This window comes from Pelodiscus sinensis, chromosome 9 (assembly GCF_049634645.1).
Source record: "Pelodiscus sinensis isolate JC-2024 chromosome 9, ASM4963464v1, whole genome shotgun sequence".
Lineage (NCBI taxonomy): Eukaryota > Metazoa > Chordata > Testudines > Trionychidae > Pelodiscus > Pelodiscus sinensis.
Window position 1 is genome coordinate 35,417,373 of NC_134719.1, and position 15,011 is coordinate 35,432,383.

Consider the following 15,011-nt stretch of genomic DNA (forward strand, 5'->3'; position numbering starts at 1 on the left):
GTGCTGTTCCTCCAAAACAACCAGGGCTGTTTGCAGATTACAGAGATTAGTACAGCACTTCTGAAAGAAATTCTCAGAATAAGAGCCAAAGATTTCACTGTGAGCTGATCCTGTAGGGTTGGCCTTATTCAAAGAAAATGGTGAATATGTGGGCAAGATGGCAAGTGAGCAAATTAAAACAAAGAGCTTCATAAAATATAGATGCTCCCAGATGCGTAGGCAAACTCTTGGTGAGGCCCATGAGCATGCAATACCCATACCACCACCACCACCATCATCCCAGGATGCTCTTGAAAAACATCATTACACAACCAAACAAATCTCTTGAGAGTCTGACACATCAACTTGAACATCCATAAATGGAGAACGTGATAAAGAACTGGCTAAACCAGGGTGAGAAGAAGCAGTGACCAAGAGTTAAAAGCTTGGAGAAGGTATATAAATACATACAATTTTTGATGGGATTCTGCTGCCCTTACTCACACTGAAAGGTGCTAGTCATAGAGTAAGGTACTACTCAGAATGAATAAGTGTGACAGAATTGGGCCCATTGATGAGAAATCTCTCCAGCAATCTCTCCAGCACTCATCCTCAGAAATGAGCAACTTCGGTTTTTTTAATGGGAGTTAGATATTTAATAGATTCAGAAAGAAGCTGAAGATCTTCCTTTTTGTAGCTGTTGTAGGTTCAAGTAGCAGAATATCTAAATGTTTCCAAAGCTGTTTGGCTCCTCTGAAATATTGGACCCAACTGTGCGTCACTTAGGGCGTGTCTACACAGCAGGGCTTATACCGAAATAAGCTATGCAACTTCAGCTGTCTCAATTGCGCAACTCAAGTTGAAATAGCTTATTTCAGCTTTCGGTGCTATCTACACAGCAGGAAGTCCAAGAAAGAGCACTCTTCCTCTGACTTGGGCAGGGGACTGGACTCGATGACCTCTTGAGGTCCCTTCCAGTCCTAGTATTCTATGATTCTATGATTCCCTTACTCCTCGTAAAATAAGGGTTACAGGAGCTGGAGTAAGAAGTCCTCCAACTCAACATTATTTTGACATTATGTTGACATAACTGCTTTTAGTGTAGATGCGGACTATGTTATTTTGGAAGAATGCCAGTTATTTCAAAATAACACTGCTGTGTAGACATACCTTTAGTCTCAAGCTACATCTATACTTTCAAAAGAGGCTTTTTTGAAAGACTCTTTCAAAAAAGCTTCTTTGGAAAGAAAGCGCCTAGACTACAAGCAGATTTTTCAAAAAAGCGAGCTGCTTTTTCGAAAGAATCTAGATGTTCTCTTTCAAAAAAGCACAGTTTGCATTCAATAGCGCTTTTTTCAAAAGAGTACTTTTGAAAAAAGGTGTTATTCCTCGTAAATTGAGGTTTACCGCGATCGAAAAAACTGCCACGTTCTTTTGATTTACTTTAGAAAGAACGCGGCTGCAGTCTAGATGCAGGTGAAGTTTTTTCGAAAAAAGGCTACTTAAAAAAAAAAAGAACCTGTAGTCTAGACACACCCTCACTGAGCAAGTGCCTCTGAGGAGTTCCGCTAAAATAAAAGTAGATCACTTGCCTAGCATGATACTATTCTGTGAGAGTCACAGAATTGGGTCCTCTGAGCAGTTTAGTCTGCTCTTTCCATATGTATTTAAGTTACTGAATCATATTTCTACCTTTCCTGATCTTTGCCCTAAAACCACATGTCATGAGATAAGAGAATTACATGAATTTACCACTCATATAACATTTGTGAAAGCTTGTACCCTTACACTAATGAAAGCTTATGCAACAGACAGGTTTTTTTGTGTAGGGGTTTAAAAAGTGATTTCCTCTCTGGAGTGTGTTACCTGAGCGATATTTCAGTAGAAGATCCCAGATAGACCTCCTGGAATATGGATCTACTCCAGAAGTGGGCTCATCCAAAACCACCACTTTTGCTTCACCAACAAAGGCAATAGCAATAGATAGCTTTCTCTGCATACCACCTAAAGAGTGCAGGAACAAAACTGTGGGAGTGAGAAGGAAGAGCAGTACACATTGCAGCATGTGATAACAGTTGACTGTTTGTGTCTGCTGGAGACAAGACAAACTGGTAAAATAAGAACCTCGGACTAGAACTTGACCCTTGGACTAGAACTTGAACAAATACACACACCTTTGCAGGAGTTCCAAAAACTTTTCTATTTTTTTTCATTACTTTTCATTTTCACGCAGCATCTGCATTTCCTGATTCTTGCCTGAAGGCAATGCAGGAAGTTCTAGAGATGGTCTCAGAGAGCTTGTCTTGTTTTCATGATATCGTTAGCCCACATTTACAGAACCAAGAGATCAGTGATGTATAAAAACTCCTGAGTACTTACCTAACTCAACCTCCAATTCTGAACCTTTACAGGTGTATGATCGCTAGACCTACACACTGCACCTCCTTGCCACTGTACTGCATACAATTTTACCTTCTAAATGGCATGAACAGCCATTATAAAAATATTGCAGTATTCTAGGGTGTTCATCCAGGACACTGAAGCAGCAGTATTAGAAGAAGTTGCATTGTGGACACTGGTGGGGGTTGGGTTATTAAGGAAACACATATTTCTGTATATTAATTTTTTTTATTCAGCATTATTAAAGTAAGTTTTATGCATCACAGAGACATTCAGAGCTGATGCCTTATGGACAGATTCTGTCACCCACACTGCTTGAGCAAGACCACTGAAATTCAAGGGGCTACTCGAGAAGCAAAGGACTACTCTGGCAGTCATTGGCAGAATTTGTCCCCATGGAACTAAAATGATAGTACAGGTTGAACCTCTCTAGTCTAGCACCCTCAGGACCTGACTGGTTCCAAACCAGAGAATTTTCTGGACGACGGGAAATTAACATTGTCTAGCAGCATTACAAACACTTCCACTGCTTACTGGGCTGTTAGAGGACATTTTGGGGTAAATTAGAGCTAAATAATAATACAGAACACAGAGAGTTAGGACTGGTGGCTGTAAACAAACTTTATGGGACTACTGAAAACTTGGCCGTACCCATGCAAAGTGGACATCTGGCTAACTAAAATCATTCCAGATGATGGATGTTTCCCGACCAAAGAGTTCTGGACTAGAGAAATTCAACCTGTAGAACAAAAAAGGTGCAGCAGATTTTGTGAACAAATCCTTGGGCACCTGACAAGTTTTGAGCCTCTTCATTCTTTTTATTGGGGAGGCCAATATCTTCCAGCATCATCTCCATCTCCAACACAGCTTCTTTTCGAGACCTCCCTTTCAGCTGGGCATAAAACAAGATGTGCTCTGCTACAGTGAGGCTGTGAAACCAGACAGAAGGACACAGAGACAATTTAAATGAAGAAGCAGGTTGCTCGTCAGATCATTATAGCATTCCCTCATTTAAAGACAGAAACTAGTTCATCCCTTACACGTACCAACATTGGCTGGCCAACAACTCCTCAGGATCATCCTGCTCTTCCTTGCTCCTGCTGCTTCTCTGCCTGCCCTTCTACCTGCCTTTCCAAAATGGCACCCCCAACCATCAGAGTAGCCTAGTACCAGGATTCATGTGGTTTTTGGGGAATGGGGCCCTGGATTAGCATGCGCTTTGATTCTCAACCCTTACCACAATGCAGACAGTACCCAGATCAGCAGTCTGCTGATGGGGGGAAAGGGGAGAACAAAGGGGACAATTGCCCTGGGGCCCAGTGATTCAAAGGGGCCTGGTCTCCCAGCTGCTGCTACTGCCCCAGCTCCACCCTTCCCAGGTGCGCCATGGTACATTCACATCTTGAATACTGCGTACAGATATGGTTGCCGCATCTCAAAAAAGCTATATTGGCATTGGAAAAGGTTCAGAAAAGGACAACAAAAATGATTAGGGGTTTGGAATGGGTCCCATATGAAGAGAGATTAAAAAGACTTGGACTTTTCAGCTTAGAAAAGAGGAGACTAAGGGGGGATATGATAGAGGTCTATAAAATCATGGTGTGGAAAAAGTGAATCAGGAAAAGTTATTTACTTATTCCCACAATACAAGAACTAGAGGTCACCAAATGAAATTAATAGGCAGCAGCTTTAAAACAAACAAAAGGAAGTTTTTCTTCAATCAGCACACAATCCACAATCAACCTGTGGACAGGTGCGGCAGGTTTGTATAATTTTTGGTGGTGCCCAGAATGGGTCTAGTCCCTGCCCGCCCCTCTCTGACCCCCATTAGCCACACCCCCTGACTCCCATTAGCCATGCCTCTGGAGGTAACACTCTTAGGGCAAGATGGACACATGACCAGAAGTAAAAGGTGTCATGTGACACCCCCCTCCCCCGCAAGGACTTTTCCCACCATCCTCCTACCAAAAGGGTCCCCACCAAACCTGCCTCATGCAACTATTCCTGTATTACTAGAACCAGTCTGGATTGTTCAAACCCAGCCCTGGGCTCCCCCACAATGGCTGATGCTCCAGGTGCCCAAAGCAACTTCTTGCTCTCTAGCTCCTTCTCCCTCTTCTCTCCCCTGGCCCAGCCAAGGTGGGCAAGGGGCGGGCGAGAACAGTATAGCTGAAAGGGAGCTAAACACTACAGCTGAGCCAGGGGGCAGCCAGATGCCCCAGCCTGCCCCCTTTCACACTGTCAACGGCAGTAAGACACCGGCACCTGCTGGGCTGGTTCCCACCTTCCCACAAGCTGGGATTCCAGCTGCCTCCATGCAGGGCGGGCGGCCCCTGCCTGATGCCCCTCCGGGAGGCACTGCCAGAGGCAGGGATTGGAAAAGCCCTGGTTGGATTACAGATGGGGGGGTGGATCCCACAGCGATCAAACAGCCCCCTCCAGGGTATTTCTGGGGGATGCCACCCAGGGTGCATGAGGATTATCTGTTGTGATCCCTCCCTCTGGGGCACCTGGTATTGGCCACTGTCAGCAGACAGGATACTGGGCTAGATGGACCTTTGGTCTGACCCAGTGTGGCCGTTCTTATGTTCCTTCTGAGGCCCCACCCCTTTGGGAGCACAGAGCCACCCCCTCCTTGCCCAGAAGCCCTTACAGGTGGGGTGAGGAGGCAGAATGAGGTCAGCAGGCTTCAGTTAGTTATTGACTTATTGAGCATGCTCAGTCCATGTGAGCCTGCTCAGTACAAGCAAAGCAGCCTATCAGAGGATGGGGAGGGCAGCTAACCTTGCATCCCCCCCACACATGCATCTCCTTTTGGGGATTTATAGACAGGATAAAATGGCATCTGTCAAGAGGAGGAGGAAGGATGGTTCTGTCCCTGAGTTACATGCATTGCGGGAAGAGCGCAGCGGAGCAGCATGGGCTGTGGGGACATCCCCAATCTTCCAACCTGGCTGGTGGGGGCTCAGTTCTTGAGTATGGCATCAGATGGCACTTACTGATTGAACAAGATGTTGTACTGAGGGCACATGCCTAGACTCTGCCGAATCGAGTCCATGTGCATCTGGATGTCCTTGCCACCAACTAGGACAGTTCCAGACGTGGGTGGGAACAAGCCTGTTAAGATTGACCTGGCCAAACAACAGAGAAAAAAGGCAAAAGGACAGTTTAGATCGGCGGAGACACTTCTCTGATGGGCCACTAGGTGGCACACGATGACTTCTTATTCCTGTGGTTGCTGAAACACAATCCCACTGGGAAGCATGGACACATCTAAATCTAGTCCAAATACAATACACAAGTGAGCCCCTGGGAATGTGGACAGTAACTCTACTAGTGTGTGGTTCTGGTAGACATTTTCTATATGGTCTTCACCGAGGCTAAGTGTGGTTTGTACACAAGTTACAAAATAGCATTTAAATCAAGTTAAGCCGGGCTAGTACTTTTCTTACCAATTCACCAGGCAAGGTGGCCCAGGCCTGACTGCACATGGCCTTGAATAAAGTTTCCCTGGGGCAGAGAGCCAGAATAATGGTCCTTAGTTTTGAATTCAGAGACACAAACATAACAGTGCTGCCCATCATTTGTACTGGGACAACCCTGCCCTACTGCACTCTGCTTTACTGTAGACTGAAAGGAGCCAGAGACTATGTGGTAGATCATTAATGTGTGGATTTGGTATTACCTTCTGGCTATAAAAAGAAAACATATATGACCCCAGGCTTTCTAGTGCTCTGGTGTTCTGAGACTACAGGGCCATTTAAAATTGTACATAAATACAAAGCTGATATGTTACATGAATACCGCCTACATCTACTGCATATAAACACTGGGGCTATGTCCTACACTAGCTGCGCCCAGGCTATGCACCATATAAGATTATAAGGCAGTAACCACCTCCATTTGAGCTTGTTTTAGAGCATCTCAGCTCTTTCAGACAGAAGGGACCCCTGCTGCCATTAACATGCTTATGGGGGCTTAATCCAGGGACAGGTTTTATCTCATCTACTTGTGTGTGTCTTGAAATCATGCTCTCACTTTTTTATAGCCAGCATGTCCTTGCATGGGGATAGCCTGCCCTTATTGTTGCAGACATGGTAGCTAGGAGAATGGCAAGTTCACAGTCAGAGCAGAAGGGCAATGCCCTGAATTCACACTGTCGGAGCTTTCACCTATCTAACAACTTACATGGTAGTTGTCTTTCCAGCTCCATTGTGGCCAAGGAATGCTGTGATTTGGCCCTCATAGAAAGTAACAGTCATACCATCCACTGCTGGTTTGGGCCTGCCTGCAAAAATCTTCACCAGGTTATGGATGCTCACACCCGGGATCAGGTCTGGAGGCTCAGGTTCAAAAAAAGTAGTTACTTGAAAGGCAAGAAATCAAGAATGAAAAGCGAGTCAGAGACACTCCAGCCACAGCTCTCAGCACCTTGTTGCTTACAGAAGCACGATCTATGAAAACTGCAGCATAAAATCCCAAGGCCCAGTTGTCCCCTCACACTAGTTTTAAACTGGGGGGTAGGTATATTGACTTCAGCAGAGTTATTCCTTATTTGCATAGGTAAGGGAGGGGATTTGTGGAGACAACTCACTCAATCAGGTGACGATGACAGTTCCCTCTTTGTTCATATAGGACAGAAAGAGATTGTTTAGGTTTCATTGTCTGTGGATGTGCTGAGAGATTAAATCAGCCTGGAGATGAGGCTATATTTCTTGCTAAGCCATTCAAGTCATCTGCCCTGATGTGCCTTTTCTTTCACTATGCTGTTTAAAATAATAAAGCTTCCTTTTAATCCTAATGGACACAGATCCAGCCCAAGATCTAAGCATCACTAAAGATCAGTTTTGCACAGAGGTGAATTTCTCCCCAGGAGCACAAAAGCACAATTTTATATTTCACTATCGAGTTCTAGGCAAAGCAAAGATCCTCTGACAAACTCTTTTGTCAACAAAGACAAACGATAGGAGTCGAGAATATTTATTCTACTGATCCTGTGCACTTCTATTTACACAAGTACTTTAGGGTTTTCAAGGAGGGTTATTCTGCAATTGTAGTTTACTTCATTTTTCAGCCACCAGAGAAGGTGCAGTCCAGGCTGGCTGGGTGTGGCCAGACCTTTTGGTGAGCCTCACCTCCCTCAGCAACTCCATGGTTCTGCCATTCTAAACAAAGCAAACAGAGAAGCCCCAATGTGCAAGGTAGGTGCCACAGAGCAGCTACAATCACAGGACTGGACTGCTTTGTACTAAGACACGGTGCTTACCACAGACCTTTCCTTTGGGTCTCAGCACCTCACTGAATCGGGCCCAAATTCCCTGACGTACTGGATGCGTGTTTGAATGCTAGGACAGGAGCATGCACACAGGCTCCAGCAACCTGGCTCTTCTTGCTCTGCATGGAACAGTGGTCAAGAGCCCACCACGAGTCTTAAATTTGACATGAATTTGTTTCTCATTTGTCTATAAAACTCCTGGCCCCAGGTTAATGCATGCACTGCAAGGGTCTGTCCTCAGACTCGGTCTTCTGCCTTTTTTGTGGCCATCCTGACTCCTCTGTTATGTTGGCTTTCCTGTGGGGCTAAGGACTGGTACTTCTCCTGACTCCACAGGTGAATGGTGATAACATTGTGTTGTTTGTTGGGAATGCAGAAGGCGGCTTAGTGCAAACTGTCGGCAGCTCACAGCTAGGGCAGATCTATCTTGTGCCTGGCATTAGATGCTGCTCTGCTCTGTACTGGCACCGGATTGGCTAGTTCACTTGTCCTTTGCCCACCCTCTAACTCTAGTCACACCCACTCATGTCACCTCTCAATCCCACTGTTGAGTGTGTTTTATGCCCCGCCTACTGCTACCAGTAACAGTGGAACCTTGAATTACATGAGCTCTACAATTGCTTTATTGCGCATTGTTCACACACACAAGCTACTATATAGTGGGCTGAAGACCTCATGCTAGAAAGTGGGAATGCAGTCTGTTCCCTCTAGTGACAGGCACAGCCCCTGCTACTGCAGTTTCAGAGCTGCTGGAACTTGAGAGCTGATGAGCAAAGCAAAGATAAAGACGTGCTAGAAGCAGATTTGCTAAAATGACCTTTGCCCCTTGCCTGGCTTGTTCCTTTTGAAGCACTGTCCTGTTTCCATTCACCCCGAGTGCAGGTCACCAATACATACGTGAGGATGAGCTCTCATGACCCCAGTTTTACCTCTAGCTTTTCAAGAGAGCTTGAGAGTGGAGCCCTCAGCTTCATGCGGTAGTGGAATCTGCTGTGGAATCACCAGCTTGCTGCCGCAAATTCCTCCCGAGACCACAGGCAGAAAGCTCATCTGTCTCCCCACAAAAGGCAGCCCTGGCCTTTGACTACCAACCAGGTCATATCAGGAATGTTAAATGGGGATAATGTCAGCATCAGTCAAAGCAGTACAGGCAGAACTCAGATAAATCTCTTGGGAACCAGCCATTCCCCTGCATACTCAGGGCCTGCTGCAGGATGGGCTTGGGGAGGATTTTTGCCTTTATCTTACCTCATCGCTCTCAAATCCTAGTTTAACCCTAGCAAGCCAGCATGTGTCCCCCTCTGGTGTCACTCAGCAAGGACACTAACATGCTGTAAAGACAGACTGAGTTTCCACTGGAAGAGACCCAGCTGCAGAGCCCATATGGTAAAACACTTTCCTTCTGTGGTAACCAGATCAGCCCATAGAGAGGGAGGCTATGGACAGCACGGGAGCAACAGTGAGGTGGCTGGATGTTTCAGCACATCTCCTGGGAAATTTCTTCAGGCAGAGCACCTGTGGAGACCCTGGTAGAAATGAAATTTGAACCTCAATGGAGAGCTGGCAGCAGCAGTACTAATGTCAGCCCTCCTGGGGTGGGGGCAGCACTGACTTGGTGGAAGATGGGAGCTAACCAACAACGGATGGGCTATATGACCCATCACTGGTGGCATGCGAGTAGCTCGATATTTTCTTAGAGCACGTCTACACTGCACACTTATTTCGAATAAGCTATTCTGGAAGAAATATTCCAAAATAGCTTATTTTGAAATAACACGTCTACACTATAGGGAAGCCTCAAAATTAGTCCGAGTCAGGCTCCCTTAATGTGGACATGCTACCTCAATTTAGAGCCCCAGGAAGCACTAGGGAGTAATTACTTTGAATGGCCCTGGGGAAGAGAAATTTTGAAATAGCAGCAGTAGAGCATTCACACTACAGCTATTTCAAAATAGCAATTGCGGAAGAGGCGTTATTCCTCTTGGAATGAGGTTTACAGAAGTTGGAATAAGCCGTCCGTTATTTCAAATTTATTTTGAAATAACAGAACTGTGTAGCTGCTCGCATTGTTATTTCGGAATAACAGCTGTTATTCTGAAATAATGCTGCTGTGTAGATACATCTGTAGGGAAATAAGGGTCCAGGTCAGTGCTCCAACGTGGAATGCTGCTCTTGTTTCTCACATGTACAAGGTTTTGATTCTTTGTGAAGAACCAGGAGGTTAAAAATGTCTAACACAGTCACAGTTACTCAGGTTGCGCTCCTCTCTCGCACTCTCTCTCCTTACTAGTCATTTCCTCTTTGTCCTCTGCCTTAGGTTTCCCCTGCTTGGCATGCTCTTTTCTTTTGTGTTTACATTTGGATTCTTTACCGTCCTTCTCCCCCTGGTTGTCACTCTTTTCTTCCAGCTTTTCAGGGTTGTCTGCTTCTTCTGTCATATTTCCAATCTTTTCCTCTCCTGTGGCCTTCCAGGCTGGACTGCCTTCTTCCCTGGAACTTTTTTCTACATTAACCAAAAGTTAACTGAGTGATTATCATCATTCCTGGAGATGTATTGGGAGAATTGGGACAGTACATAAAAACAGGACTTAGCTTTTACTGTTGTTCATCATCAAAGCCCGTTGCTGACATTAGTAACATAGGAACTGCTCTCCTACTCTTTACACATAGTCCACCTAGTCTAATACCCTCACTTCCCAATACTTAAAACCAGATACTTCACAGGCAAGACTGACATTTTTACAATTCACAGTGGAAGTTTCTTCCTAATTCCAGGAGCCTGGTGGGCTAATTTATATCCTAACACTTGTGATCTGATATGCCCTGACTGTGTTGCCAACTGTACACTATATTCTTCATTGTACGTTCACAAACCCCTTCTTGTTAGATCCCTACTTTGTAACTGGGGTTCCATAGGTTAAGTGATGTACCCAAGGACAGAGTGAAAGAGTTAGAGTGCAGTTCCCAAGCATATGCTTCAACCATACCTCAATACGAATTTATGTGGGGGGAGGAACAAGGTAAGCAAGAAAAATGACTCCTCTAATGGGACTTTTTTCCACAATGTAGCTAGAAGCCGAGGATCACAGTAACCTGAAATGCCATTTGCAATACATTGACATGATCTGTAACTTTATTACTCTATACACAAAGTTTCTTTACATCAGAGTTTAGTTTTGCAAATCCTGTTCCCATTAAAGGTAATGGAAAAACTCTAACAGATCAGTGGTGCACAATGAGACCCCATATGCTGTGCTGGCCTCAGAGCATGTCTACACAGTAGCTGGAAGCACACAGGAAAACTGTCTTGTTCTAACTCTGGGCAGTAATCATTGCAGTGTAGATGATGGTCCCAGTGGGCCGGAGCTCAGGTGATTAGCCCAAGCCTGTCAACCATGCCACAAAGTCCAGACTGGGAGACACACTCTTCTTGGCAACACTAGAGACACACCCTAAGCAACACAATTGCTGTGGGAATACATGGCATGACTATATATCTTTAAAGTGTATCAGGTTGATTTGGCAGCTTAGGGCTTGTTTATACTTACATCACTGCAGCACTTCTGTGAACACATTATCTATGCCATGGCAGGCTTCTCCAGCTGGCATAGGCATGCCACACCCCCATGAGGTGAAAGCTATGTTGACAGGAGAATTCTCTCATCGACCCAGCACAGTCTACACTGGGGGTAAGTCTATTTAACTGTGTCACTCGGGGTATGGATTTTTCCTGATTTCCCACTGTAAACCAGACCTATGTCTACATTTAGAGCTAGAGATGTAATTTCCAGATCAAGCAGACATACTCACACCAGCTCTCATCATACTAGTGAACAAAAAATAATAGCATAGTTGCAGCAACACTAGTGGTAGTGACTTAGCTGTTCTGAGCACAGTCCTGCCTGGACCCTACGTGCCCTAGCTTGGGCAGCTAAATCATGCAGCCACTTGCCACTCCCCGTGTGGCTAGAGTGACTCCACTATTTTTTGCACACTAGTATGTCTGCTCAAGTTAGAAATCACACCCCTCGCTCCAAGTGTAGATGCAGCCTTACTTGCTTTTGCATTTCCTCACTTTTTTCCAGTGTTTGATAGTTTCGCTAAAAGGAAGAAAGATGTAATTGTTCATTATAATTGTTACCCTTGTGACACAAATGTGGCTGGGGAAGGAGGGAAGAAGCTATTTAAATAAGCTGAAAAACTAAAAGGACCCTGGTCCTTCAAATGGAAAGGATTCTTCAGAGAGCTATGATCTTTTCAGTTTTACTCTCTCTAGAAAAGAAGAGGGATGAGCAGTGACATATTGAACTCTTGTGAGCCAGTAGGGGCTTGTATTAGGCTTAGCTGGAACAGTAACCTTTCTCTTGATCCAAGAGCAGCACTAGCTTCTCCAGATTACTAAAAATCTATAATTTGTCATCCGTAATTATGATGCGTGCATTTTTTAAAATAATTTTGATCCTGGAAAATGAACTGCTGCTTGGGGCAAATGTTCAGATTTCAAATAGGCAGCAATTAATACCTCACTTGGATAATTTGAAAAGCACTATAACAGAACTTACACCAGAAAGCTTTAGCGAAAACACAGGGGTATTGTGAATATTCTGAAAGTAAAATTATTTTCCTACTAGTCATGACGCGCATTCCAAAGGTGGGGCTAAATCCTAAACCTCTCTAAAAGGCATGTCTACACTGGGGAGTTCTTTCAAAATAACTTTTTTTAGTGGAAGAGCAAACATTCTGTCATTTAAAAAGTGATCTTGGGTGTAAACGGGTTGGAGACCACTGTTCTACTTTATTTCGATGTAAGACAATGAGCCAGATGCTGTTCTGAGTTACCCTAGTAACAATTACAAGTGCTTAGACAGGCACTCAAAATAGCATACATGTGTCACATATGTACATGGGTACACATACACACAAAAGGCACAATTCTGACCTCATTCCAGTGAGAAGTAGCTCTACTGAAGTTAATAGTTATACTGGTGACAAAGTAAGTGAGACTAGGTCAAGGGAATGATGTGTAGCCCCACTGTAAACAGTTAACAAAGATCAGTATTATGTCTATTGTGACTCAATTCACCAATATTCAGGGTTGGATAATAACAGCTCATCAAATATCCTCATGAGTTAGAGAGAGGTGGCTCTGATGTTCCCAGCTAACCTACATATGCTTTAAAAGCTCTCGGATGGAACACTGACTCATCCTCTAATAACTCTCTAATAATAGTGGGCCCACTCAGAGTTCAAAGCCACCTACTAAGATTCTCACTGTATGTCTGTCTCTAATCTTTTCAGTGGCTCACATAATGAATGCACAACATATTCACCTCTAAACGGATCAGTGGGTTTTCATGTTATTTTTGAGCACCAGAGTTTTCAAATAACTTACCATCAGCAGTTGCTGTTTTCTCAGCGTTTGGGTGGCCAGATCCAAGCCAGTAAGATTTCTGCAGCGGGAAATACCATGACCGTGGTATCCCATACTCCCCTAAAACACAAACATGCACACAGAGTCCGTATAGTATAGTGAGTCCTCATTTTTCTTCAGTCCGGAGCTCAGATATGCAAATTTTTTAATGTAAATATCAACACTTGGCATTTCATTAACAATTATGTTGCAGCATATTACAAGATCTAACAAAGGATAACCGCCCACTGTGCTTCCAGTAGAATAACCCATTTCCAAATATTTTGGGAGGGGAGGAAATAAACACAATACGTGTGATCTGAACTAACTTTAGTTTTCTAAAGCAAAATGCAATTTAATTAAGGAATTAGGCTACCTCCTGCCTGGGGCTAGTTTGAACCCTTATTACCAGGCAGTAGCTGCCAAGAAATGTCCCAGTTTCAGTAGGTGGGCTTCTGACCCCAAGCAATGATTTCTTTTTGAAGTCCCCTTCAAAACTCTCCAGACTGAATGGGAGAAAAGCTCTTCATGTTTACAAAGATCACAGTGAGCCTGAATGCACAACAGGCACCAAAACTAAATTAAGAGGCAGTGCAGGCCAGAATTTCAACATGTAGCTTTTTAGGAAAAACAACTCGGGGGGGAATACTTTTCTTTTTTTAAAACAGATCTGGGTTTTATTGGTTTCAGGTTCTGTTCCAAAATGGGAAAGTGCAGCTCAGTAACTTTAATAAATCTCAGTAGCCCAGATTCTGAGATAGTATAATTCAACAGTTTCATTGGCTTCAGTGATGTGATGCCGGTTTACACTGGCTAAAAATCTGATCCACTATTTTAAAAGTCTTATTCTTTGTGAATCCATCTGTATGCTGTCTCTTTTGCTACGTATTCAAAATCAGCAATGAGCTTTGCAATAAGTAGTGCTGAGTCATTTATTTCTGTGTAGATAGTTATTAGAGTGCCTGCTCATTTCCACTTCATTTCTCTGGACTGGACTTCCAACAAGGAAGCTCTAAATAAGGACTGGAGAGACTTATTGCAAACAAGCAATTTATTCCATCACTGCTTCAAGTCTGACATACTAAGTTTGCAATGACTATATGTGTATGATTTCCATTTAAAATACTATCCTCTAGTCTCTAAGAATTGACTTCTTGTATTCACATTAAGGCCAATCTCTGTCTGCTCGCAAAAGCAGCCTGGGCTTATTATGGGTTGAGTTAAACCTTCTTGGAAAAAAACAATTGAACTCCTTTATGGGACCAGATAGCAGAAACAATAGGCACCACCACTCAAATCATGGTACTTAGAAAGGTTTAAGTAACAACTCAACAATGAAGCCCAAGGAGTTTCTTTGGGGATTAATATAGAAAACGCAGGGGCTGGGGCATTGATTGGTGGAGCTGTACATGTATGCATCTGAGAGTGACAGAAAAAAGCTATGAGAAACACATCACAGAAGGGCATGAAGGAGCAAAAAGCCCAGGAGACAGCCATACCAAACACCGGGCGTAGGCTGGTCTTGAAAAAAAGTCTAAAGTGCACTAAAAGGAGCCTTGAAATTGTGAATAAAGAATCTATCTCCTGTTTGACTCCCATGGTGTCCAGGGATCTAGGAATGCATACCCTTGATAATTAAACAGAATCACATGATCAATTTCTCCTCTGAACAGAATAACACTTAACACACTCAAGTCCGGCTAACTACTTGGATCAAACATGGGTATCACACTCATGCCATCTACTTACGTACTGTAGCTCTACTGCCATCCAACACCAGGCAGTAGAACTATACTATGTAAGCTGGATCAAAGGTGACCCCATCGCTTTTATAGCTTTTAAAGTTGTATTCCAACCATGTTTAACATGAGGCTAAAAAATTCTTTTCTAAGCTACAAAGGAAATGTAAACACTCACTTCTTCATTTGTATCATATTGCTAACATCA

General features: G+C 43.9%; 1 protein-coding gene across 1 annotated transcript in view; it reads right to left on the reverse strand.

Annotated features, from left to right (window-relative positions):
• The window catches only part of ABCA4 (ATP binding cassette subfamily A member 4), a 137,189-nt gene that overhangs the window by 44,299 nt on the left and 77,879 nt on the right, over positions 1–15,011 (reverse strand). The window contains exons 18-23 of the mRNA XM_075936565.1: positions 13,054–13,145; positions 10,050–10,107; positions 6,568–6,745; positions 5,379–5,510; positions 3,169–3,308; positions 1,846–1,983 (exon numbers count right to left, since the gene is read on the reverse strand). Of these exons, the coding sequence (XP_075792680.1) occupies positions 1,846–1,983; positions 3,169–3,308; positions 5,379–5,510; positions 6,568–6,745; positions 10,050–10,107; positions 13,054–13,145 (738 nt within the window). The remainder of the gene's footprint in view (positions 1–1,845; positions 1,984–3,168; positions 3,309–5,378; positions 5,511–6,567; positions 6,746–10,049; positions 10,108–13,053; positions 13,146–15,011) is intronic.